At 46.8% G+C, this 25,549-nt stretch overlaps 1 protein-coding gene across 3 annotated transcripts; it reads right to left on the bottom strand.

Moving 5' to 3' along the window:
- Window positions 1–748: 748 nt before the first annotated feature.
- Znf346 (zinc finger protein 346) lies at window positions 749–25,494 on the bottom strand. Of its 3 annotated transcripts, none has more exons than XM_013119337.3 (7): window positions 25,262–25,494; window positions 17,919–18,022; window positions 17,300–17,392; window positions 15,592–15,736; window positions 10,142–10,375; window positions 5,637–5,730; window positions 749–3,221 (listed from the first exon to the last, which is right to left on the bottom strand). In XM_013119337.3, the coding sequence occupies exons 1-7, from the start codon at window positions 25,434–25,436 to the stop codon at window positions 3,134–3,136; spliced, it is 933 nt and encodes a 310-aa protein (XP_012974791.1). In that variant the 5' UTR covers window positions 25,437–25,494; the 3' UTR covers window positions 749–3,133. The 3 variants fall into 3 exon arrangements, with proteins under 3 accessions (XP_012974791.1, XP_005078512.1, XP_021087678.1); XM_005078455.4 differs by having other exon boundaries at window positions 10,142–10,327; XM_021232019.2 differs by lacking the exon at window positions 5,637–5,730.
- Window positions 25,495–25,549: the final 55 nt, after the last annotated feature.

The raw sequence follows: 25,549 nt of genomic DNA, 5'->3' as shown, positions 1-25,549 counted from the left end.
GTGGCCAGCATGGGTCACTGCCTGGTAAACTTGGTCCACTTTCATAATGGTTTTGATGTTTCTAGATTTATGGACAGTGACCAGGAGAGTGCTAAAAACGGATGTATGGCCTTTCTCTATAGTTCAGGCTTGGCACAGGCAGAGACTCTAAGGTCGGCACTGTTCCACATTGGGGGTGGGATGGGGCTAGCTAACCAAGGTCACAGAGCTTTGTGGAGAGTCCCCACTGCCTGATTGCAGCGCTTGAGTTCCCTGTGTTACTGCTTCTATAGGGCTCAGCCCTCTCTGTGAGACCTTCCTGGGTCACTACAATATGGGGGAGCTCTCTCTGATGCTTGCCCTGTGTGTGTGTGGACCTGTGCATTGATACCTGGCTTCATTCTAGGCTCCCGAATTCCACAAAAGCAGCCTGAATCTGGTGGCACACGCCTTTCATCCCAGCCCTCAGGAGGCGGAGGCAGGTAGATGACTGTGAGTTTGAGACCAGCCTGGTCTACACAAGTTCCAGAGAAGCCAGGGCTACAGAGACTTTTTTTTAATGATAAGAGTAGAGTGCCATTTATTAGAAGACTTGGTCCCTGAGCCCGACTTCCTGGTTGCCATCAGAAAATCCAACTTTAAAGACTGATAATTAGTACAGACAAGAGGCCTGGGGCCTTTACATTCTGAATGGGTGAGCATCAGAACCACTTTGGCTGAAAACTGTGCCTATCCCATCATCCGACTTCTGAGTGAAGGAACACATACACCAAATGACAGCAGCTTTATTTGGGACAACCCTCAAGGAGAAACACAACTGTCAGCAGTAGGAAGGCTCTGTTGTGACGAATTCAAATAAAGGATTACTGACAGCATTAAAAAAATGAATTTCTTGCCAGGCGGTGGTGGCACACGCCTTTAATCCCAGCACTGGAGACACAGAGGCAGGCAGATGTCTGTGAGTTCGAGGCCAGCCTGGCCTACAGAGTGAGTTCCAGGACAGCCAGCACTACATGACGAGACCCTGTCCCCTCAGAGATAAAACAAAAAGGACTTCTCACATACACAACAACACGGGTGAAGCTGAATGTGGTGGTGCGTGCCTGTCATTCTAGATGCAGGGAGGTAGAGGTCCAGGGTCAGAAGTTCAAAGCCAGCCTTGTGCATGACACGAATGAGACCAGCCAGCCTACATGAAACAAACTGGAAAACAAAGCCTCAAAAGTCACACAGACCACAAGTTCATTTCTGTCTTTTCATACTCCACGCTGGTAGTACTTGTGCCCAGGGCCTTCCCACATGCCCTTACATAACTCTCTAACTCATCGCTTTCCAAGTGTGTCCCCGGAGGGCAAAAGCTGGACATGCAGCTGCTAGGGATCCTGAATCTAGACAAGGTGGGCTTACGAGCTGAGAGTCACGGCAGGTCACCATTCATGACCTTGCCCTTCACTTCCTTACCTAGTAATCTTTACTAGTTTTGACACACTGGACTGCATACAACTATGGGAAAACTGTTGAGGCAGCCTATGGCAGGGAGGTGGAAAGCTGAGAGCCTATTCTAGGAGCCAAGGAGAGCTTCTCACAGCAGGCTAGGGGCAAGCGCCAGGACAGCGAGCTGCAGGGAGCCAGAGCCGAGGCTGCCATCAGTTCCCACGGTGGAGCACCCCTTGCATCGTCTGAGTTACAGAAAAGGCCCTTGGGGGGCCAGAAGCCTGTGAGATGCTCTGTGGAAACCCCTCCAGCTCTTTAACCTGAGCAGGAAGAGGACACCTGCCTTTATGCATCCTCACCCGATCACTCATATCCAGAACTTAAGACACAGCATCCTGGGCATGAGGTTGGGGAGATCTACCCTGAAGGGATGACCCTGGGGACAGCCTTAGGGACCCAGCGCTCACACTGGACTCCCTGCAGTCCTCCACTCAGTAGCTAGAATGACTATCTCAAGAATGAATCAGATTCTACAGCTTAGGTTCTCTCAAGACCTCTAGAAGGCCTATGTGAAAGGTAAATGTGGCTGGGTCGATGAACCAGGCTGGGTTTGGGCACCAGGAAGACTTTTTCTGGGGTATGATCATTACTGGGCTCTGACAGTGTGGGGATATTACAGCAATATCAACATGGCTGGTTATAAATCCTAGATCTGAAGTTACAGCCTAGTTCACAGAAGAAATTCTTTATATGGATGTCTGAGTGGCCAAAGCTTTAAGTTTAAGACCGGCCTCCATCTCTCTATGGTACCCAACTGTATTCCTAAGTGAAGTCTTAGGGTTACTTCCTAGAATCCTTGCTCCTAAGCAATGTGAAAAAACCGACTCGTAGTTCAGGCCCGGGGGACATTTCCCTCACACCAGTTCTCTAGTCCTCCTTCCTGGGCCCCCAAACCTCCTTGAGGATGACAAGGGAAGGATAGCACCACAGCAACCTGGGTGGGATCGTCTACTACACAAGGGCTCACAACTAATACCAGGTAGCCTTTCAGTAGGCTGGCACGAGGCCGTTTGCTGTTAAGGGCACAGAATCAAGGAACATAGCAGGTGGGAGACGTTCTTGCATGGCCTGGGGTCAGAGCACCTCTAATGAAGGACAAGGGCCCCCTGCGGTGCTTCCCACGATCCCACTGGGCACTCAGGTCTCCTCAGGCTCCTAGCTACTGTAGATGCCTGTGAGCACCACTGGGAACTGGAGAGATGGCAGCTGATGGCAGTGCTGTCAGGACAAGCAAGCCTGCACCCTGGCAGGATGGGGAGCGACATATCAGCTCCTAGTTTCTACACAGCAGTCACTCCAGTCTGCTGTCTGCTGCCCCGATGAAGTCCTCAGGATGGAGCCCAGAGATGGTGCTCTCCTTCATCTGCAGGAACTCGCTCCAAACTGACCTCAGGAGGAAAAACAGACACTGGGCCTGCAGGACACACACCACCTCAGGTCTTCTCAAGAGCCCTGTCTCCTCTATCATGACATGTAGGGCCACACTAAAGAGGCAGCAGGAAGAGCCTCATCCGGGCCAGTCAGAGGCTGTCTCAGCCCAATTTGGCCTCAAGCCTCCATATTCTTCTGCTATTAGACAGGAGGAGGGAGTCAAGGCTGCCCACAGTCACTGGGAACTGGCTTGCAGCTGTCCCAACAGGCTGAGCAGGCACAAACACCTCTAGTCCTCTGTCACACTCGAGTCCTTTGGAGTGGGCTGCGTTTGCACTGGCATTTGGCTTGTGGGTGACACCACAGTTTTGGGTGACCTGTAATTTGGGAAGAACAAAGGCACAAGGTGAGTGTGTGGCACGCATGCTCAGTAGCCTCTTCTAATAGTCGTATGGGCAGGGTGGCCTTCCTTTTCCTGAGGGCCACTGACTGCTAGGCCATTATCTCATTTCAACCTCATCTCAGTTCTGAATGGTGAAGAAAGCTTTTTATACAGGAAGCTGAACCTCACAAAGCCTAAATGACTGGCTTAAAATGTTTCTTTAGAAATTTGTGAAATTTAGGACCCACAAAGGAGAGAAAATGTGTTTTTAATGTTTGTCCCCCTGATTTGGCTTGTTTTGCTTAATATGGTGACCTTGAGTTGCATTTACTTTCCAACAAACGTAATTCCTTCTGTGTGTTTGTGTGAGAGTGTGTGTGAGAGAGAGGGACAGGGGAGGAGAATGAATATGACCTGGGGGGGAGTCAGTCCTTATTCCTTACGTGTTTTCTATTATTTTTCTCAAGACAGGGTCTTTCAGTGGTCTAGAACTTGCCAGTAGGTGGCACTGGACAGTGAGCCCAGGGGTCTTCCATCTCTGCCTTCCCAGTGCTGGCGTTACAAGCATATATTACCACATCCGGCTTTTTTTTGTTTTTGACACAGATTTGCAAGTAGCCCAGGTTGACCTTGAATTTCTGGTCCTCCTTGCCTCTACCTATGTAGATTACATGTCTATACCATGCTTGACTGCTTGGCTCCTGACTTTGTTTTTTTGGGGGGGTTGGAGTGGGGGTGTTCTAAGACAGTGTTTCACTATGTTGCCCTGGTTCTATGCTAGAATTCAATCTGAACCAGGCTGGCGTCAAAGTCATAGACATTCACTTGTCTCTTGATTTCTGGGATTAAAAGTGTACACCACCACCACCCAGCAGGAAAATTTATCTTAGCAGCAAACTTATTTATAGTGACACTTCACATGCTGCCTCTGACCCTTACACAGCCTTGGAAGGTGAGGCAGGCTAATGAGCTCCATGGGGCAGCAGAAGAGCAAAGTGAATAGTCTGCAGCCACACGGGGGTAAACTTTTGTTTAACTCCAAGTAGCTATGTGACCCCAGGGCAAACCACTCAGCCTTACTGACACTGGATGAAGGAGATGCTCTACTGGAGCTCTCCCTGAGGATGTAATGAAACGAGTTGTTCAATGATTGTAGTTTTACAGAAATAGTAGAGACTGAAAGGTCTATTGAATTACCAAGGTCACAACAGTAAACAACCCAAAACCCAAAGCAGAACTAACTCTGTCTTGCCTTCCTTCCTGGTGCAGTCTGTGAGCCTTTGGAGACAAGCACATGGCCAGACCCTCACCCTGAGGACCCCGAGTGTCAGATTCCACCCGCAGAACACTCTTAACTGCTAGTCCCTGCCCTACAGAGTAAAAAGCCGAAGCTCAGGACTTGAAATCCCACCAACCCCCACCCTGGAAAGCTCCGCCACCAAGAAACACTATAGAAACCCTGCTTTCGGCTCAGTTCTCTGCCGCTTCTCACCTGAGCAGAGTCGGCCACCTCCTGGGCTTTCCCCTCCCAATACATCTCTTATAGGAGGTAGTCCTTGGTTCCTGGCTGCCAGGAGGATACCTTTCTTTCCAGAGCTATAATACTTTACAGTTAGTCCAGGCTGGGCTGGATCTTGTTAGGTAGCTCATCCTGGCTTCTAATTCTCAGATCTTCTTCAGCTCCCCAAATCCTGGGGCTGCAGGGGTGCACCACTGTGTGTGGATGCACTACCAATCTCAAGTGTGAGTAGCTCTGAAGTTCTGGCTGGCTCCAGGCTGTCTACTGAAACTGCTGGATGCTAAACTGATCAAGTGTGTTTAAACACCAAGAACAAGGTTAGCACTAATTTCCCTGTGAGGGATGTCACAGCCCCTATGAGACAGGATCTCATGAATCTCAGGCTGGATTTGCTAGTATTTGAGGATAGTCTTGAACTCCTGATCCTCCTTCCACCTCCCGAGTGCTGAGATTACAGGCGTGCACTACCACACAAGCACCACGATGTTCACTGCTGGGTTATATGCTTTGTGCTTGCCATCAGAATGTAAGGTTGTGAGAGCAGGGACTGGGTTGCTTTGCCAGAACTTGGATGTCTTCTCACACTGGGTAGTAAGCTGTGGAGGGAGCTCCTGTACAAACTACTGATTGAAAAAGGGGCCCCAGACCAGCAGGAAAAACTCATGTTCTCCTACGCAAGCTGTACAGGGCAAGAAATCCAGGCGCTCTTTGGAAACTGCAATGGAAGTCACCGCGCATCTCTACTGAAACTCTCTTTCTTGTCTATCCACATGCTAGAGGGAAGCTGGCAGGGGAAGCCCAGGAGAACTGCTGCTAACTCACTAATCTTCTGCTGATTGAGAAACCCCAGACTCCTGCTGAACAGCTTGAGTTTCAAAGGCTGTTACTCACTGGTTCTTGTGCTTGAAGCCACTGACGTGAGCTTGGTACTGTTCTATGGAGTTCAGCACTATCTTACACGTCTTGCAGGGATAGCCCTTCCCAGCTGAAACACACATCAAAATGCAGCAGAGTCAGTTACCCGGCAGGAAGGAAGCAGAGGAGAGCCACTTTGCACAGAGCATGCAGAACCCTTCTGAAGATTGAGGGTGGAGCCGAGGGGCCTGCTTAAAACCCCAGAGGCCTGGGTGCTCTGGAGACACAGATTGTAGCCCTGTACCCTGACCCCCTAGTCTCATCAACTCATCCCAGTTCCTAGCCCAGCAAACACCAGACTAGACGGTTGCTGAGTAAATGAAGAACGAAAGAATATGAGCTGCCGAGATGGCCTAGTGGGCAAAGAAACTTGCATCCAAGCCTGATGACCTGGGTTCAATCCCCATGACCCGCAAGGGGCAGATCCGACTCCTCCAAGTTGTCCTTTGACTTCTACAGGCCCATCACAGCATGTGCGTGCACCACCCTCAACAAAATAAATACATCTAATAACAATAAAGGGCCACAGAACAAAGGTGACTTTTACTTTGCTTAGTGGCCTCATTAAGGGCGCCCCTTCCCTGAGAGAGCTCCTGGAAGGCCTGCAGTGACAGTAATTTAGGAATATAGCTGTTATGAAGACCAATCTGTCTTTGCACTGGGGTTCAGACACCCTGGGCTTACAACCAGGGGTCCTCTAGTGACATAGTGGCCTTGTGCCATATGGCTCCAGCAGTGAGTCAGGACTAAGAGGTCAGACTGGAACCCTGGCTCTGTTTCATGTGGTATGGCTAAGTCTTCTTCCTTCCAATGCTTAGCTTTTCACAACCACAAACTAATTATACTACCTTATACTTATAATACTTAGGATAAAACAGTTGCATCTTGGGATTTAATCCCAGCACTCAGGAGGTAGAGGCAGGCGGATTTCAGTGAGTTCCAGGACAGCTGGGACTATTACACAGAAAAACCCTGTCTTGAAACACAAAATAAATACATAAATTCACTTGCACATGTTTGTATGTATGTTGCCAGCTTGTGTGTACACATGTGTGCAGGTGCCTTCCAGAAGAGGAAGTCATATCCTTTGGAAACAGTGGAGGAGGCTGCGAGCCACCTGATACGGCCTGGATCAGACCCTCTTCAAGTCTAGCAAGTGCTGTTAACTGCTGCGCCATCTCTCTAGTGCCATGGTACATTGTATTTTTGAAGCGAGGTCTCACTACACGATGTAGCTCTTGCTGGCCTTAAAGCAATTATACTGTCTTGGTCTCTTGAGTGCTGCGATTATATATGTATCACCATGCCAGGCCAACATGTCTAACATGAGTCATATATTGCCTCTAATTTCTTTTGAGATCATCTCAGGCTAGGTTTCAACATGTGTCCCTCCAGTCTCACCTCCCAAGTGACAAGGTTGCAAGCATGCACTATCACACTTGGCTTATTTCACATACCTTATAATGCAGCACTCGCACAACTCGAAAGCCCCTCCCTCCTGTCCTGGCCCTGAGGCCTCTGAACCATCTGTTACCTTCAGATCTCAGCTCTGTAGTGAGGTCACCTATGCACACAGCTCACCTTTACTAACCCGTGGGACCCCAGGTCAGCTGTTTAACCTCTGACCTCCTTGTGTGGTAAAGGGCAGCTTCTCTATGAGTTTGGGTCCCTGATACATAAAATAGGGTTACTGTTAGTATCAGCCTCAAAAGGTTAAAATGATTTTAAAAAAGTATTGGAGTTGGGCATAGTGGTGCACACGCCTTTAATCCAGGCACCTGGGGAAGCAGGGGGAGGTGGATCTCTGGTTCTAGGACAGTTGGCGCTGCATAATAAGACCCTGTCCCCCAAAACAAAACAAAGAATACATAAAAGTATTGGTAAGGGGAAAAAGGATTATCAAGAACAAAGATATATATATATATATGAAAATGTCATAATGGAGACAAAACGAAATATAGCAAAATCCTTTGTTTAGATAGGGTCTTAGGTCTTATGTAGTCCAGGCTAGCATGGACTCTGGACGTAGCTAAAGCTGGCCTTGAACTCCCGGTCACCCTGCTCACATCTTTCAAGTGCTGGGATTATAGGTGATAGGCATGATTGGGTCTCATGTAACTCAACTGATCTTCAATTCTCTAGGCAGCCAGGAGTGACCTTTGACTCCTGACCTTCCTCTTTCACCTTTCTGGGATTCCGAGGAGTGCCTGGCTTACTAGAGCTTTGTAGTATGTCTGGAAAATCTGCAATGTCTCAAGTTTTGCTCTTTGTTTCTCAAGGTTGCCTTTGCTGCTGGAGGTCACGTGTGACACAATATACATTTAGGATATTTCTCTACTTTTATGAAGAATGTCACTGTCATCTGGATAGGAATTATCCCAAATCCACAAATCACTTATACTTTTACCAACACAGGACATGTCCCCATTTCAGGGATGGTGGTGCCTGTTTGCTTATTTTTTGGGGGAGGCCATGTGGCCCAAGCTGACCTGAAGACCAGTAAGAATGCAGCACAGACAGGCCTTGACCTTGAGGCAATTCTCCTACGTCAGGCTTGTGTGTGTGTGTGTGTGTGTGTGTGTGTTTTGAGACAAGATCTCAATGTGCAAACCATGGTAGGCTTGGACTCAACTAGTTTTCTGCCTTAGCTGTGTTAGTGCTGGGATTAGGCAGCAGCCACCTCACTTAGCCACTTACTAGAACTAACACACTGATTATTAGTGTTTCATGGGTACAGCTCAAATGCACAGCAGAAAGAAGGGAAACCCTGCTTTCATTGACACAGCAAACAGACCTCTGGGTGGGACAGAGACCACAGCTAGACTGAGGCAGAGCATCTTCTCACCCAACTGACAGTCTAACAGTCATCGAGATCAGATTTCCTCCATATCCCTTATAATTAATTATCTTGGTGGTTAATAGTAATAATTGTAAATAGTCCTACATTTAAAAATTTCCTATATCAAGTTGACCATGTTACAAAAATGTCCACATGAGTTGCAGTATTTTTTTTAACACTAAATGGAAGAAATAAGGAAGAGCTGGGTATACACTCAGGGGTAGAGCACTGGAAGGGCATCTTCCCCTTCAACAGTAAAGGATGTCATTGATGACTACACTAAGGGGAAGTGGATGACTCATAGTCAAAGGCACTCTTCTGAGAGGCCGTGGAGCCTTGGTCACAGAGATCACAGCAGGAAGGGCAGTTTACGTGGAAATGCCACTTTTGGTCCAGGCTATTTATTTCATGGATCCTTTTCTCATACTGCTCAACGTGTTGGAGTTATTTAGGATGCACACATGGATGCACGTACTGGGTACAGTATTGTGTTGTGCACTGTGCTGTGGCCTCTGATGCAGTGGACCTTCTGCAGTAGAAGGGTTTCCTGTGGGGAGAAGGGAGTCAGTGCTCACACTCAGTTTCTTAAGATGCTTATGGTGCACAGCCCTGCAAACGCAGCAGCTGGGAGCGGAGGAGGCAGTCAGTCCAGTCAGGAGTTTGTTGTCTGTGGAGACACAGCTATTCTGAGGCCAGCATGAGATATGTATGAAACTGTGTCTCAGAAAACAAAACAAACCCTAAATCCCCAAACCAAACTAAAATAACCCTGCTCTGAGTTACAGACTGGCAGGTTACATTCATAGCAAGAACAATGACCTTGCTTCCATTTATCTATTTAATTGCTTATGTGTGTGCACATGTGCATACTCCTGACCCTCCAGTCTAACTCCCAGCTAGTGCCATGTTTATGTGGTGCTGCTAACTGGGGCCAGCTCTTTGTGTGTATGTTGGGCAAGCGCTCTATCAACCAAGTAACATTACCAGTGCCAAACACACTAATAGGAAGGGCCCTTAATTATTTCCTGTGATGCCAGGTGACACTTTGAGGTTAAGGAAGCTAATGGGCTCCTCCTTCACTATGGCTCCCCAGGGATGCAGGCAGGTCTCGAAGGCGGAGGAAAGAGAGATATCCAAAGGATGCTCAGACTTTGGTAGAGGCTGCTGAGGCCTTCAATCAAGCAATATGGATCTTACCTAGGGACTTAAACCAGGGTTAAGGCTGGAGAGATGGCTACGCAGTTGAGAACACTTGCTGTTCTTCTGGAGGACCTGAGTTCAGTTCCTACCAGGTGGCACAACTACCTCTAACTCCAGCACCAGGGAATCAACCCCTTGCTCTGTTCTCCTTGGGCATCTGCAATTACCCATCCACAGAACACAAAATTTTAAAAAAATGTCTTTGGATCTTGTCACTGAATTTCCTGCTTATTCCCCTGCATCCCCTCAAGACAGGTTCCCACTGCATATCCTTGTGATCCTCCTGCGTCAGCCTCCTAAGTGCTGGGGTGAACACCAAGCCCAGCTTGCCTGCTTGCCAACTCTGCTTTAGAAGCTGCAGGAAGCAGCATACACTTGGGTAGTTCAAGGAGTTCCAGTGCTCAGCTCCTGAGCCAGCTGTGTGTGAGCCGCGCCCTCTCACCTGGTAAGTCAGAGACAGCAGGGTCCGCCAGCCGCCCATAGTGCGCCATGAGTTTGAGCTTGGTCTCCTGCTTCCTGTGTCTCTTGCCCATATAATGCTGTTGAGCCATTGCAGGGTCATTGAAGGTTGAATGGCAGAGGCTGCAGAACTTGTCTGGATCTAGGATCTCTCTACTCTGGTGCAAGGCTAAGGTGGAGGCCACAAGGAAAGGATTTGTAAGGTGTTTCGACAGAGCTGTGGTGAGAGAGTTCAAATAGAAACAATGAAAACCACCCGGAAGGTGCCAGGCTTTTGAGTATGCTTGAAGTGAAAGGCAGGCAGTGCCACCATCACACTTGGAGACTTGGCACCGCCCGCGAGACTCACACCACAAGTGCCTTCTCTGTCTGGGAAAGGTGGCACGAGCTGAGCACTCGAGCGCAAGGAACAACTAATTTGTCTGCCAGCTTTAGGAACATGAGCCCTGATGCTCTCACACTCCCCCCTTGTGCTATCCAGTGGCCTAATTGTGAAGACCAAGCAAACACACTTGCAGTCTCTCTAGCCATCAGAATTCCAAAGTGAGTAGGATAACAAGTGTGAATATTGCATTCCCATCCTCAATATACCTCAGTTACAAGCTGAGGTAGACATTCAAGCTCTGAGCCCATACAGAGTCAGGTAACCAGATTAGGAACTACTTTTATCCATTTATGTATGTATTTATTTATTTATTGAGAAAGGGTCTCACTAGGTAGCTATGTAGCTCTCTGGCTGGCCTAAGATTCAAGATGTAAACCAGGCTGGGACTGAAGTGTGTGCCACCACACCTGGCAGAGATGCCTGTTTAGACTACACTAGATTCTAGGCAACGTGAGGGAGAGAGAACGGTGGTAGTAACAATTATACAGTTTGTACATATATCTTCCCTTTTGGTTCTCACAAGTCCTCCAATGAGGTAGGTATTACTTTGCTATACTACAGAGAAGACTGAAGCTCAGACAGTAAAAATGACTTGCTCAAGATCACTAAGTCAGGGAGAGGGCCTTGGACCGCATGACCTGGAGCTATCTATCATTCTATGCCAGCATAGAGCACAGCAAGAAGGTCTGCAGGCTACCACTGATGCACCTTCACCAGAAAACACTCTGACTCTGCTCACAGAATTCACCCGGGCGGGGGAAGAGCAGGCTCGGTGACTAAGAACGCCTGCGGTTCTTCCAGAGGGCCGCGTTCAGTTCACAGCATCCTTGTCAGGTGGCTCACAAAGCCTTTATCCAATTATTCTGGCTTAGGCAGGCAAGTGTATTCACATGTACACACATGTATGTGTACACTTACACACACACACACACACACACACAGACACACACAATCTCTGTCCAACAAATAGAAATAATCTTTTCTTAAAAAAGAAACCAACTGCTGGGTGGGTGTTGGTAGTGCACGCCTTTAATCCCAGCACTAGGGAGGCAGAGGCAGGTAGATCTCTGTGAGTTCGAGGACAGCCTCCAAAGCCACAGAGAAACCCTGTCTTGAAAAACCAAAAAAAAAAAAAAAAAAAAACCAAAAAAAAAAAAAAAACCAAAAAAAAAACCCCAGCTAATCAGAGTCTGGTATGGACATATGTGTGAGCCTCTCATAGGTAAACATGGGATGTTGAGATCCCATGGATGTGTGTGTACATGTTTGTGCACTCATAGGTAGGTGTAGTTTGTGTGTCTGTGTGTGCCTCGATGTCCACGCCAGAGCACACGTGGAGAGGTCAGAGGTCAACCTTGTGACTCAGTTCTTTCCTCCCTCCCCCCCCCACATGGGCTCTGAGAGTCAGACTCCCAGGACTGTGTGGCAAGCAATGTGACCCACTGAGCCATCTTGATGGCCCAAGGTTATACTTTAAAACATACTAGAGGGTGGGACTGGAGACAGCTCAGTGGCTAAGAGTACTGACTGCTTTTTCAAAGGACATGGCCCCCACATGGTGGTACCACATGGTAGCTTTCAACCATTTGCAACTCCAGTCCTAGAGATCTGATACCCTCCTCTGGGGGTACTATACATACAGATATACAGGCAGGCAAAATATCCATATACACAAAAATAAATAAATATTGTTTAAAAAATACTGGAGGGAAGTAATATAGTGAGCTGTAAAACCAGAGGAGTTGTTTAGTGGATATCCAAAGCCAGCAAGAGCTAGAGTTTTCTATAAAGAAGTACCTGAAATATGCAAAGTATGTTCTCTAGGGATGACTATTGTATTTTTATAACACAAAGAAAAGGGGAGAGGAAAATGTAAAGATTCAATGTTACAAAAACCATCAAGTGGTTTGTATGACTGCTAAAAATACCTACAAAAAGTTTGTAATGACTTGGAGGAATTTCTTTATATCAAAGACTTTATTTTAATTGTGTGTGTCTCTGTGTGGTGAGTGCACACGGGAGCAGTGCCTATGGAAGCCAGAGGTGATGGAGAGCTCTGGAGCTGGAGCTACCAGGAGTCCTGAGCTGCCCCACAGGGTGCTGGGAACCAACCCTGAAACCTCTGCAAGAGCAGAGCTTTAACTGCTGAGCCTCTCTCCAGCTCCCAACATGAGGAATATTATACTAAGGAAGCTGAATCTACTATTCAATATGGTCAACGGTAAAAAGACTTTTGTGTTATCTATAAATATACTGGCATTTAAAAATGTCACCAACACACACACACACACACACACAAACACATGTCATGCAGCATATGGATATATTTGTCTGCTTATTCTTTTTTTTTGGTTTTACGAGACAGGGTTTCTCTGTATTGTTTTGGAGACTGTCAGTCCAGCCCGGCCTCAAACTCACAGAGATCCGCCTGCCTCTGCCTCCCGAGTACTGGGACTAAAGGCGTGTGCCACCACCGCCCGGCTGTCTGCTTATTCTTTTGAGTCAGGGTTTCCCTCTATAACCCAGGTTGGCCTAGACCTTCTTGTAGCCCAGGATAGCCTCAAACTCAGCAATCCTATCTTAGCCTCTCAAGTGCAGAGATTACAAGCATGAGCCACTGTTAACAGTGCTCCTCTCCTTAGAAGTAGGACGTGGGTGGCATTTTACTTGCTTCTTTCAATGTTTTGCATGTTGAACTGCAATTATCCATATATGTGCATCATTTTAACAGAAACAGAAAACTATGTAGTCTATGTTTATGAGCACATATACATGGAGTCAAGGAAGAACATAAAATACAACGCAAACAGATATACACACACACAGGGTGCACAATGCTATGTAAGAGCAATAGCACTCTAGAAGGTTAACAGCACTTTGAATGGTAAAATAATGGAAGTTCCTTTCAATGTATCTGTATTTTCTACAGCATGCATGTTTCACTTTTATGTTAGCCAAATGTTTAATTTCAGGATAGAGCTACAATATCCCCATGAAGAAACATGAATATATGTTTAAACTATAAGGCTAAATGAAAAGTAGTAGTAGAGTAGAAACAGCTGATGCACTAACTGAGTGTGATGTGGACAATAACTCATTGCTCAGAACAGAAGTACTGGGAGAAGGCATGTTCCACAGAATTTTCCCATTTGCGGGAAGCTAAGTCTAGGACATTACAAATTCAGTTCAGATAAGTTTCCTTGGCCTAAGGTTTAAACATTGTGGTGCTACTGTTGTTACCAGCTCTCACTTTATAGGCAAAAATCAATCAGTCCTCATTTAAGTTAACAATTCAACCATAAGAAAGGTCAATGGCACACTCCAGATTAGCAGTTCTCAACCTGTGGGTCTTGACCCCTTTGGGCACAGGTCAAATGATTTTCACAGGGGTTGCCTAAGACCATCAGAAAACAGATATTTACACTATGATTCATAACAGTAGCAAAATTACAGTTAAGAAGCAGCAACAAAAATAATTTTATGGCTGGGGATCACCAACATGAGGAGCTGTATTCAAGAGTTGCAGCGTTAGGAAGGCTGAGAACCCTGCTGTAGATAGTGGCTTCCTGATCAATGACTGCATTTTTAAAGGGATTTCACTCACTGGCTTTTTAATGGTGACAACAATAGGAACAATAGCTGTTGTTTAGTGAGTATCTGCTATATCCTAGACTTTTTTGGGGGGGTGTGTTTGCCTCTTATTAATTTTTTTGGGTGCCATATAGGCCAGGCTGGTCTCGAAGTTGTAGCTAAGGATGACACTGAACTCCTAATCTTCCTGCCTCCACTTCCCAAGTGCTGGGATTTGAGGTGTGCTATTACTCCTAACTGCCCAGTGTCTTTAGTGTTTATCTTCTTGACAAGCTCCAGAGGCAGATGGTGCTGATACTCTACAGGTGCAGAAAGTCAGGCATAAATGGTAAGCAAAAGTTCCAGGACTTAAATCTGTGCTGTTCTGACTTAAAAGTTTATATTCTATTGTTTCATACCCTGGGCAACTAGATTTGGATATGATTAGAGTGTATAATTATAAGTAGATGTTTCTATCTTCAAAACCTTCTAAAACACCATTGTCTTGTTTCAGTGACACAGTAAAACAAAAGGATCAAAAGTTATATGAATAGTGTGGTCTTGATCCCAATTAGATAAGACACACACACACACACACACACACACACACACACAGAGAGAGAGAGAGAGAGAGAGAGAGAGAGAGAGAGAGAGAGAGAGAGATCAAAGGCCTCCCACTTTTGACTAATTGCAGCTTGCCTAGGTTAAAAACCTCATGATTCAAGATGAAAGTGAAGGCTGGGCCAACAGTGACCGGATAACAGAAGCTAACTGTGAAGTCAGTGCTGGGGAGTGGATTCACGGCAGCTGCAAATAGTTTGCTGGACAACATAGCATGTCCTGCTTTGAAGGCTAGCCCCCGCCTTGAGAAGAGACGGCTTTTGTGGGTCAAAGTGAGCAGGGCATAACCTGAGCCCATGAGAAAGATGGGGAGTTAGTGGTCAACTAGCAACACTTAATAGTAAGAGCAGGTGGGTGACAGCAGGAGGGGCAGGCAACAGAATGCTCACGGTGTGTGCGGCCTTTGGCACTCCTGAGTTACAATTGCTGGTTAGGACAAAAGCCTGGGCTAGGCAGCTTCTACAGAAAATCTGCTAGAACAACACAAACGCAAGTAGAGTGAACCCAAGTCTGAGGCCAAAGTTCAACGAAGCAGGGGCTCATGTCGCCCAGGTTGGCTTCAAACTCCCTATGTAGCAGAGGATGGCCTTGAACTTCCAATTTTCCTGCCTCTATCTCCTGAATGCTGAGATTACAGGTGTGCACCACATGTGGCTTATGTAAGACTGGGGATGAAAGTCAAACATTAGGGAAGTATTCTACCAACTGAGTTACATGCCCAACTCTTATGTGGATTTTTCAGGGCTCTTAAAGGCAACCTCTTCAAGTCTGAGGCCTTGGTGAGCATTCTGGAAGCACCTGCCATTGGTGCCCTGAGAACGGGAGGGTCCCAAAAGCACTACTCAGGAAAGCAGTACCTGCCCCCTTGGTGGACTGCTGCTTCAGCTTTAAGTTCTTTGCGTGGGTCTTCCCCAGGTAGTGCGACTGTGCCACAACAGGGGAGGAAAAGGTCATGTTACAGATGGGGCAGCAGTGGTTCTTGTCTTTGCTTCTGCTGCTCTTCTGGTTGGGAGAGAGAACACAGGTCTGATCATGCCACTGCGCATCCAGAAAACCTCCAATGGTTCCCCTGCCCGTGGGCTGGTGGACAGTTAAGACCCCTGCACGTGCTAACCCCAACACACCTTTAAAGTCTTCTCCAGCTGCTTCATGTCAGGTTCTAGGCATGACTTCCCTTTTTATTCTGTTCCTTCCTTGCTTTGCTTGGGTTATCCCTACTGTCTAGAATGTTTCTCCACCTTCCTCCCTGGCATTAGGTCTGCTATCAGCCATTCAATGACTTTCACAAAAAAAAAAAAAAGACTGAACAGTCACCAAGCTCCCTCCTATGTATATGCAGGAAGAATTAACCTCTATCCTTATCTGTATTCCCAGAGTCTATCAGATTTCTATTATACCCTTTGTCACCCTAAACTGACAGCATAACAGCTTAGGAGACTTTTATGCGAGCTCCAGTGCAATGCTGGGTGTTGACAACTTGATTTATCTTTGTTAACTATCTTGTGCTCTACTGTGCCGAGCGCACAGTATAAACCCAGGGCTCTTAGAACGAGTGCATTATCAGGTTCCATTTGTTACTATGGTTATGCTAGAAAGTGTATTTTAATCTTCCCCAAAATCCTGTCCTCTAAAATAGCTGTTTCTTCAACATTTCTCAACCTTCGCACTGCAGACATTTTGGGTTAGTAATTCCTAGCTGGTGGTGGGTGCTGTGGTCTTATCTGCGTCACTCAGTCATCTGAAAAACTGAAGTGCAAAGGGGAGAAAGAAATGGTCTTTCCTCTCTGGGTTCAAGCCACCAGGGCCACTCAGAAGTGATTTCTGGAGGGGAAGCAAGGTCCCTTTAAACCTGCAGTCTTCCTACTTATCAAGCATTTTCTGGGGACTGAAACTTTACCTCATAGCACTAAAGAGGCAAGACCACCTTCACTTTATGAGTGAATCTCAGAGAGGATAAGTGACTTTGAAAGTCACAGTACACCCAAGGAATTAGGCTTGTTCCAACGTAATTCTTAGAGGAGGTATTTATTTTCCTTGATTGTTCAGGCCAAATGCTGAAAGTTTGTTTTCCCACAGCTCAAGAAAATGAGCGCCCAGGCTCCCTCCTACGTCCCCTCTTGTCTGCTTCAGTAACCCTCTAGTGGCAAAACACAAGAATGAACAATTCTAATTACTGCTCCTGCATGACAGAGTCAGGGTCTGGTGCTGTTTTAGAAGTCTTTTTCTACTTACAACCCCCCTGAAAGGTAGCTATCATGTCTTTTTAGTTTGTTTTGAGACACTGTAGCTCAGGCTGGCCCCAAACTTGCTATGCAGTGGAAGACAACCTTCAACTACTGGCGTTCCTGCCTCCACCTCCAAGTGCCTGGTCACATGTACACACCACCATGCTCAGAGTATTCCTGTTTTCACAGAGGAAGAAGTCAGGGCTTGGAGTTATGAGACTTGCCCAAGAGAGACACCAGGGCTGACACTGGCAGCTGAGTCAGTCTAAATCAAAGTCTGTGCTCACACCACACCAACCTGCTTGGGAAGCAAGCAGTCTCAACAAGGCAGCTATATTACCTGATCCGAGTCTAGCCTCTTCACGTCACCTTTCTGTGTCTCCATTCCATGGATTGCTAGGTATCTCTTCACTTTGTTGGCATGTTTTTTGCTCTGCAAGAACCCAAGAGAAAGATCAAAGATAGCCAAATGCCATTCATTTCACAGAGAAGGCAGCCATGACACTCCAGACTCTCACCTGATTTCCCCTCACAAAACTTGTGAGGATGAGAAAATGGGGGAAGAAAATTCATTTGCTGAGTTCCTATTACATGCTAGGCCCTTTACAGGCTATCACATTTAACCTTCAACAACCTATGAGAATACTGGTATCACATACATGGAGAAGCTCAGGCCAAGCACAGTGAAACTTCTTGCCTCTAAGGTGGCATAACAGAGTTGGATTCAAACTCAGATGTACGTAAAGTCAGAGGCCATACTTTCCACATATACTGATCCTGATTTGGATGGAGAGATGAGATTCACAGAAATTAAGTTAACTTCAAGTCCCAAGCAAACATGCATGAAAGAAGCATCTGGTAGCTATGGAGGACCCAGCCTTCATTGTGTTTTGCAGGAGAGGGGAGGGCTGGGCACTGGACTGGAAGGCAAGTGCAAGGCCACAGTAGAGATGGCCTACCTGGTAATGTGCCAGCTTCTGGGACTCAGAAATCAGCATGGCGCAGCAAACCTTGCACTGAGTGCTGGTGAAGAGACACTGGTTCTTCTGGATCATGTGTTCCACTACAGAGGGAAAAGAAATCATGAGGGTTGACAGATGTGACTTCAACAGCACTGTCTCTGATCTATCATAAACACAGACACTGAATAATGGAATCCACACCAGCACACATGCAGATCTCTGTTCCTCCTTGCCAGGGTGCCATGACCCATGCTATGCTTGCAAACCAACTGCTTTATTACTTATAATATATAGGCCAATGTTCTTTACTTAGTCCTACATTGGTGTTAGGAGACTGAGGTTGTCCTATGCTGCCCATGAACTCCTGGCTCAAGGGATCCTTCTGTCTTAGTAGATCTGACTACAGGCTCATACCACTATACATTGTAATCTTAGTTTTAAAGTAGGATGAAGAGATGCACACCTTTAATAACTGCACTCAAGTGACAGAGGCAGATGGATCTCTGAGTACAAGGCCAGCCTAGTCTACACAGTAAGTTCCAGGCTGTGTAGGGCTGTCTAGTAAGAACCTGTATCAAATAACATCAGTAACAGTTTTAATGTGGACTGAAGCATTAGAGGAGAGATAGCTATTCAGGAAAAGGGCAATACACACTGTGGTGGTTTGAAGGAAAATGGCCCCCAGAGAGAATGGTACTATTACGAGGTGTGGCCTTGTTGGATGGAGTAGGTGTGGTGTTGGAGGAAGTGTGTCACTGTGGAGGCAGGCTGCGAGGTCTCACTAACGCTCAAGCCGTGCCCAGTGAAGACAGTCCACTTCCTGTTGCCTTCTGATCAAGATGGAGCCAGCACCATGTCTGTTTGCACGCTGCCATGATGCACCATTATGATAATGGACTGAACCTCTGAAGATGTGAGCCACGCCAATGACATACTTTTCCTTTCTAATAGCTGCTGTGGTAATGGTGTCTCTTCACAGTAACAGAAGCCCTAAGTAAGACAAACACCCAAGCCATGATGTGCATCCCTTATTAGATAATTCCATAATTGAGTTTTAAAAATTACTTCATTTCATGTGTATGGGTATTTTGCTTACATGCATGTCTGAGCCATGGAGGCCAGATGAGGGCACTGGATCCCAGGGAAATGGAGTTTCAGGCAGTTGTGACTTGCCAAGTGGATTCTGGAAATCAAACCTGGATACTTTGCCAGAGCAGCCAGTGTTTTAAAGTGCCCTGGAACTTGTTAGATACACATCAGGTTGACCCTAACTCACAGAGACAAGCCTGCTTCTGCCTCTGAGTGTTGGATTAAAGGCATAGGCACCACACCTGATGGTAGCAAGCATTCCAAGTAATTGCACAGTATGAGAGCAGCAATCCAACCCTTTCTCACGGTTGGAAGGTAACTTTCAGCCTAGTGTATCCTGGCCTCCACAGAGGAACACAAGCACGGGTCTGCATTACTGAGAGCCAGCAGAGCCCAGGAAAAGATCCCTACAGAGGAAAACTTGATGCTCTGTACAAAGTCCTAGTTGAACAGAAAGGGTTTCTAGGAAGCTGGTCCAAGCAAAAACCAGTACCTGGATGTGGAGGTTTTCAGTTTCAGGCGTCTTTGAACAACTTCACTTTTACTTTTAACTTTTTAAATCAGACAGGACCAAATCAAGATGGTTAGACTTGTTGATATCCCTACTTCCCAACACTTAGGGACCTGCGAGTATTAGGTTAGCTTTCCAGCCCCAGCTCTGAGACAAAACTTGTCTCTACTCCTCTCCCTCACAAAATGGATTCTGTGCCTCTCAATGCTGAGGAGACCACTCAGTACTCTCCTTCTGAGACAGAGAGAGAGACAGACAGACACACACACACAGAGACACAGACACACACACACACACACACACACACAGACACACACACACAGAGACAGGAGGGGAGAGGAAAGAGTTCTTGTGTGAAATTTATCACTTTCTGCAGCTGCTTTCTCTACAAGTGTCATCTCACTACACTTTGTATCAACCACTGCTGACAAATCATTCATGCTTATATGCAAAACTTAAAAATGTTTACATTATTTTGAACCGTTGTTTTGGGGGGACTTTCTCTGGCAAGCCTCCTATGGCCGTTCAGAGTTGCTTCCAGCTGCCATTGTTCCCGGGAGTCTGTGAGGTGAACATCCTGAGCTTTGGCAGTGGGTGGATTTTTCTCTCTTCTGGTCTCTTTGGGGTCAGCTGGGAGAAAGAGAACCTCACAGCACACTTGTTTTCTGTTTGTTTGCTTTTTAAGATCTATTTCTAATTGTGTGTGTTTGTGTGTCTGTCTGTGAGAACTTGCATGTGACGCAGGAACCCTCAGCAGTTGGTATGGGTGCTGGTAACAAATTCCAGTCCTCGGGAAGAGCAAGACAGCTCTAAACTACTGAGCCACGTCTCCAGCTCCAAGTGCAACTATTTTGATGCAAAATATTGACAAGAGTCTCTTGAAATAAAGAATTAGTCCCTTAAAAAATTAAATAAACTAGCTTGTCCAAATACCTGTGTGCTCATATGTAAGGTGGCATAATTCGCCATAGACAGGCTATGACGTTAGCTAAATAAATGAATATAGAAAATGTAGGACTGGGGGTGGAGAGATGGCTCAGGGGTTAAGAGCACTGCTCTTCCAAAGGTCCTGAGTTCAATTCCTAGCACCTACATGGCAGCTTACAACTGCCCAATGCCCTCTTCTGGTGTGTAGATGTACATGCAGATAAAGTACCCATATACATAAATAAATCTTTTTTAAAAATATTTTATTTATTTATTTATTGTGTATATAGTCTTCTGTCTGCATGCCAGCGGAGGGCACCAGATCTCACTTAAGGTGGTTGTGAGCCACCATGTGGTCGCCGGGAATTAAACTCAGGACCTCTGGAAGAACAGTCAGTGCTCTTAACCTCTGAGCCATCTCTCCAGCCCAATAAATAAATCTTAAAAAAAAAAAATGTAGGACTAATGAAATGGCCCAGGAAGGTACTTATTGCCAAACAGGACTACCTGACTTTGGATCCTGGAACCCACTTGACAAAAGGAGAGAGCTCAGGGGCTAGAGAGATGGCTTAAGGGCTAAGAGCACAGGCAGCTCTTTCTGAGGTCGTGAGTTCAATTCCCAGCAAGCACATGGTGGCTCACAATCATGTACAATGAGATCTGGCGCCCTCTTCTGGCCTGCAGGGACACATGCTGACAGAACACTATACATAACGAATGAATAAATAAATCTTAAGAGAAGGAGAGAACTCCTGCAAGTTGTCCTCCAATTGCCACACATAGCCATGCCAGTCCCACACACAGTGTGCATTCACAAATAAAACAAAATAAAAAGAATACAGAAGACATGGGACACACACCCAACAGAACATTATACAGCCACAAAGACACGAGATCTGTCATCTGCAGCAAAATGAATAGAGCTTCAGGGCATTGTTTTAAGCGAGGAAAGACAGGCAAAGAAAAATAAGTGCCACACGTTCTTTTATATGGTAGAAGCTAATTATGCTTCAAAAGGCACTGTTTATAAAATAAACACAAGAGCCGGTGAGATGGCTCAGTGGGTTAAGGTGCTTGCTGCCAAGACTGATCTAAACTCCCAAGCCCAATCCCCGGGATCACACGATAGAAGGAAAAATTGACTACTACAAACTGTCCTCTAACCTCCACACGAGTGCCAAGGCACCCATGTGCCCACACACATACACATAAATGCAATGAAAAATAAAGAAGATAGCCAGACATGTGGTGCATTCTATGAGTCTGAGGCTGTACAGGTCAAATAGTACAACATAGGGAAACACCCCCAAAGAAGACAATCTTAACAAAATGAAACAAGAAATAAAGACAAGCCTCAAAGAAAACATATGTGGACATCATATCTGAAATATAGGATTTGCATCCAGAATATAAAATGGCTTATAATTCATCAATAAAACAACCAGGTTACAACATGAGCAACGATATGCCTAGATAGTTCACCAAAGTATATAAATGAGTAGGTGAAATGCTGGCCACTGTCACCAATACTCAGAAAACAAGAAACCACTACAACTCATAAAACAGCTGGTGTGGTGGTGCACGCCTTTAATCCCAGCACTCATGAGGTAGAGGCAGGTGGCTCTCTGTGAGTTTGAGGCCAGCCTGGTCTACAGAGCAAGTTCTAGGACAGCCTCCAAAACAATACAGAGAAACCCTGTCTCAAAAAAGAAAAAAGATACAGAGCTACCATGTAGCCTAGCAAATTCACTCCCAGGAAGAGACCCCTAAAAAATAATGGATGTCCACACAAAAACTCTGCACAATCCCACAGCAGAGTCAGTGGGACAACCCCATAATCCCACCATGGAAGAAGAGACCTCCACACAAACATCATGGCATTCATGAGGCTGTCCATATGTAGACACACAGACAGACAGACAGACACACACACACACACACACACACACACACACACACACACACAGAGTAAAGATTTTCTCACTGGGCATGATGGTGAGCACCATTTGCCCTGGAATTCAGTAGGCCAAGGCAGGTGGATTACTGTAGTTTTGAGGTCAACCTGATCTACACAGTGAGCTCCAGGCCAGCCATGGCTAGATAATGAGAGCCCTCTCCAAAAGAATTTCCCAGAATGAGGTCCAAACTAGAAACTACCCAGATATTCCAAATAGCAAATGTACAAGCACATATAATATACCCATACAGCAGGTTCCTTTTTTAAAATTTATTTTATTTTTAATTTTATGCTCATGCCTGTTTTGCCTGCGTGTGTGTCCGTGTGAGGTGTCAGAAGCCCCGGAACTGCAGTTACAGACAGCTGTGAGCTGCCGGTGGGTGCTGGGAATTGAACCCAGGTCCTCTGAAAGAGTAGTCAGTGCTTTTTTTTAAAATTTAAATTAGAAACAAGCTTTTTTTACATGTCAATCCCAGTTCCTTCTCCCTCCCCTGCCCCCCAGCCCCCTATTCCATCCCTTCTGCTCCCCAGGGAGGATGAGACCTTCTATGGGGAATCTTCAAAGTCTGTCATATCATTTGGAGCAGGGCCTAGACTCTCCCCCGTGTGTCAAGGCTGAGAGTGTCCCTCTACGTGGAGTGGGTTTTCGTGTGCTAGGGATCAGCCAGTGCTCTTAACCTTAACCACTGAGCCACCTCTTCAGCCCCAGCAGAGTTCTAATTAGCAATAAAAAGGAACACACATTGTGACTTGGCTAAGCCCCCAAAACAAGCAAAGAGAAGCTAAACACAAAAGACTGCACACTGTAGGGATCTGCTTGTATGAGATGTTGAGGAAAGGTAAATTTGTGGAGATGGAAACACATTAGTGGTTACCTAGGGCAGGTATGAGAGGAGACTCAGTGGGAAGGACCAGAGACGGGACACTACCTTCGATGATGGAAATGATCTAAAACAGGGTTGTGGTTAGGACTACACAAGTTTCGACTTTTACCAAGAGTCTCTGACTAGGTAAGTGAACTTGTCACTAACCTGACCCTGAGCTCGTTCCTCAAGACCTGCGTGTGGAGGGAGAGAACCAACTCCTGCAAGTTGTTCTTCGACCCCATACACACACCATGGTACGCGCGTGACCATGCGCACCACACTCTCTCTAAATAAAGGTAAGAAAAAAATTAAACCATTGAGTTGGGGGCTGCAGAGGCAGCTAGCCAGTAAGAACATGTGTTGCTCTTCTAGAGGACCTGAGTTCGGTTCATAGCACTCATGTTAGTTCACCATTGTCTGCAGCCCCAGTGCCAAGGGAGCCCATGCATCTGTATGTACTCTGATATGGACACACACATACACATGATCAAAATAGAAGAGCTATTTTAAATCAATGAGTGGTAGACCTACAAAGGTTGAATTTATGATATATGAATTATAATAATGGAGGTGCCGCAAAGAAAAGAAGTGGGCGGGTGAGATGCTCAGGTATGTGAGGCTGGAGGAGTGAAGACAGGGAAATGAACTGGGTTGTGCTATGATTACATATGTACGGTGCTCATGCATGTGAAGCAGATAGTTCATTGAGCAGCTGCCGTGTTCTCTGCTTCAAGGTCCAGGGCACACTCTCCCCATCCATCTCCAAGGCCACTTCCTTTCGTGTATCCCCAATTCTGAGACACCCTCAGCAGTTAAGAGCAGCTACTGCTTCTGTAGAGAACCAGGGGTCAGTTCCCAACCCCTAAATGGTAGCTCATAATGGTCTGTAACTCCAGTTTCAGGGGATATAATGCCATTTTCTGTCCTCCTTGGGTACCCCCTGCCACACACGGGCAAACATGTCTCCCTTGCACATGGTCGGAAATTTCAATCTTATCTAGGGCGAGCAGTTCACAAACACATTAAACTTTCCAAGACTAGTCTGCTGAGCAAGCAAACCATCCAGGACAGAAATCCGGTTTTTCTGTAGAGACCTGACTAGCACAGAAACCCAGATACAGTTCTTGTACGTCTGGGTTAGCATTAAGTAGCTGGCTCTGGAAAAGACTGTTGGAAGAGGCCAACTCTTCCGGCTCTCCTCCATCCTGTTACCCACCCAGTTTTGGGTCAAACAAAGCCATTTATTAACTGTTCAGCTCAGAGGCGAACCCCAACTTTCCATCATTGGGAGATGAGGCACCTGGAGACAGCCGATTACCTAGGCCAGTTTTCCTGGCTCCTGGATCTCCTCTTTGGAATACGGGCTTGGCAACAGACACATAGAAATATGGTACTGCGAGGCATGAAATACGGTATTGCAGGGTATGGTGATGCAAGCCAGTAATGCCAGCAACTAAGCGGGGTGAGGCCAAGTTCAAGGTCTACCAAGAAGGAAATATGTCAAGACAGACACAGACCCCGAGCTCAAGAGGAAGCTGGGGTTCCAAAGCTCAGACCCGTTGTAGGGCAGGAGGCCCGCCACGAGTTTTAGAGGTGTCACAAAACAAACAAATAAATAAATAAAGTAAACTGAATATAGCCATTCAGATCCGTCAGAACTGTAAGGCTTTGAGAGGAAGGGAAGCAATGTGGAGATGTGTAATTAAGGACAGATAGGAGTGGTAGCTGGCTCGGCTGCGGGTCCGGCTGGGAAGGTCCTGTCGATCTCCAAGAGGGCAAGCCCTGGAGTTTGGGGGAAACTGCCCTCGTGTGGATGCGAAAGGAGGGAGGAAAAATCCCTCAGGGCAGCGAGTTTCGTGGTCCCGCACCCTTCCCGAGAGCGAGTCAGGAGTTCCGGGACGTCGCGCACAGGCTGGCCCGCGTCAGGGCAGTGACAGGCGGCAGGCCGTCCCGCCCCCGTCAAGCCGCCGTCCCCGAGCCCCCGACTCACCTTCCTCCCTCCCCGCCGGCTGCGCCCCGGACACGGCTTCCAACAGGCGGCGCGCCCTCTCGCGGTCGAAGCGCACTCCGTCCGGTTCCCGACCCTCCTGCTCCTCAGAGCCGCTGTTCGGTCCGGCCCCTCCGGGGTCCGCAGCCTCCGCAGCACCAGGGGTAGGACACTCCATCTTTCCCGCAAGCCGCGCCGTTGAGGAGCTGCGCAGGCGCCCGTCGCCCACCGCGAGCGGCGGGTGGGCGGGGTTTGACCGGGACAGCGAGTCTCGCGAGGTTCGGGCTCCGC

The sequence above is a fragment of the Mesocricetus auratus genome, unplaced genomic scaffold (assembly GCF_017639785.1).
Source record: "Mesocricetus auratus isolate SY011 unplaced genomic scaffold, BCM_Maur_2.0 Super-Scaffold_100013, whole genome shotgun sequence".
Taxonomy (NCBI): domain Eukaryota; kingdom Metazoa; phylum Chordata; class Mammalia; order Rodentia; family Cricetidae; genus Mesocricetus; species Mesocricetus auratus.
The sequence above is the reverse complement of the archived record's forward strand: the minus strand, read 5'-3'. Positions and strand labels throughout refer to the sequence as shown.

What these genes read in the sequence shown, in the direction of transcription:
- Znf346 (XM_013119337.3), bottom strand. Translation starts at nt 25,436, where the DNA reads ATGGAGTGTCCTACCCCTGGTGCTGCGGAGGCTGCGGACCCCGGAGGG. An exon ending in GCCGGCGGGGAGGGAGGAAG is followed by an intron (nt 18,023 to 25,261) that starts GTGAGTCGGGGG and finishes TTCCCTCTGTAG; the next exon opens with TGGAACACATGATCCAGAAG. An exon ending in TGCTGTCTCTGACTTACCAG is followed by an intron (nt 5,731 to 10,141) that starts GTGAGAGGGCGC and finishes TGTGTGTTTCAG; the next exon opens with CTGGGAAGGGCTATCCCTGC.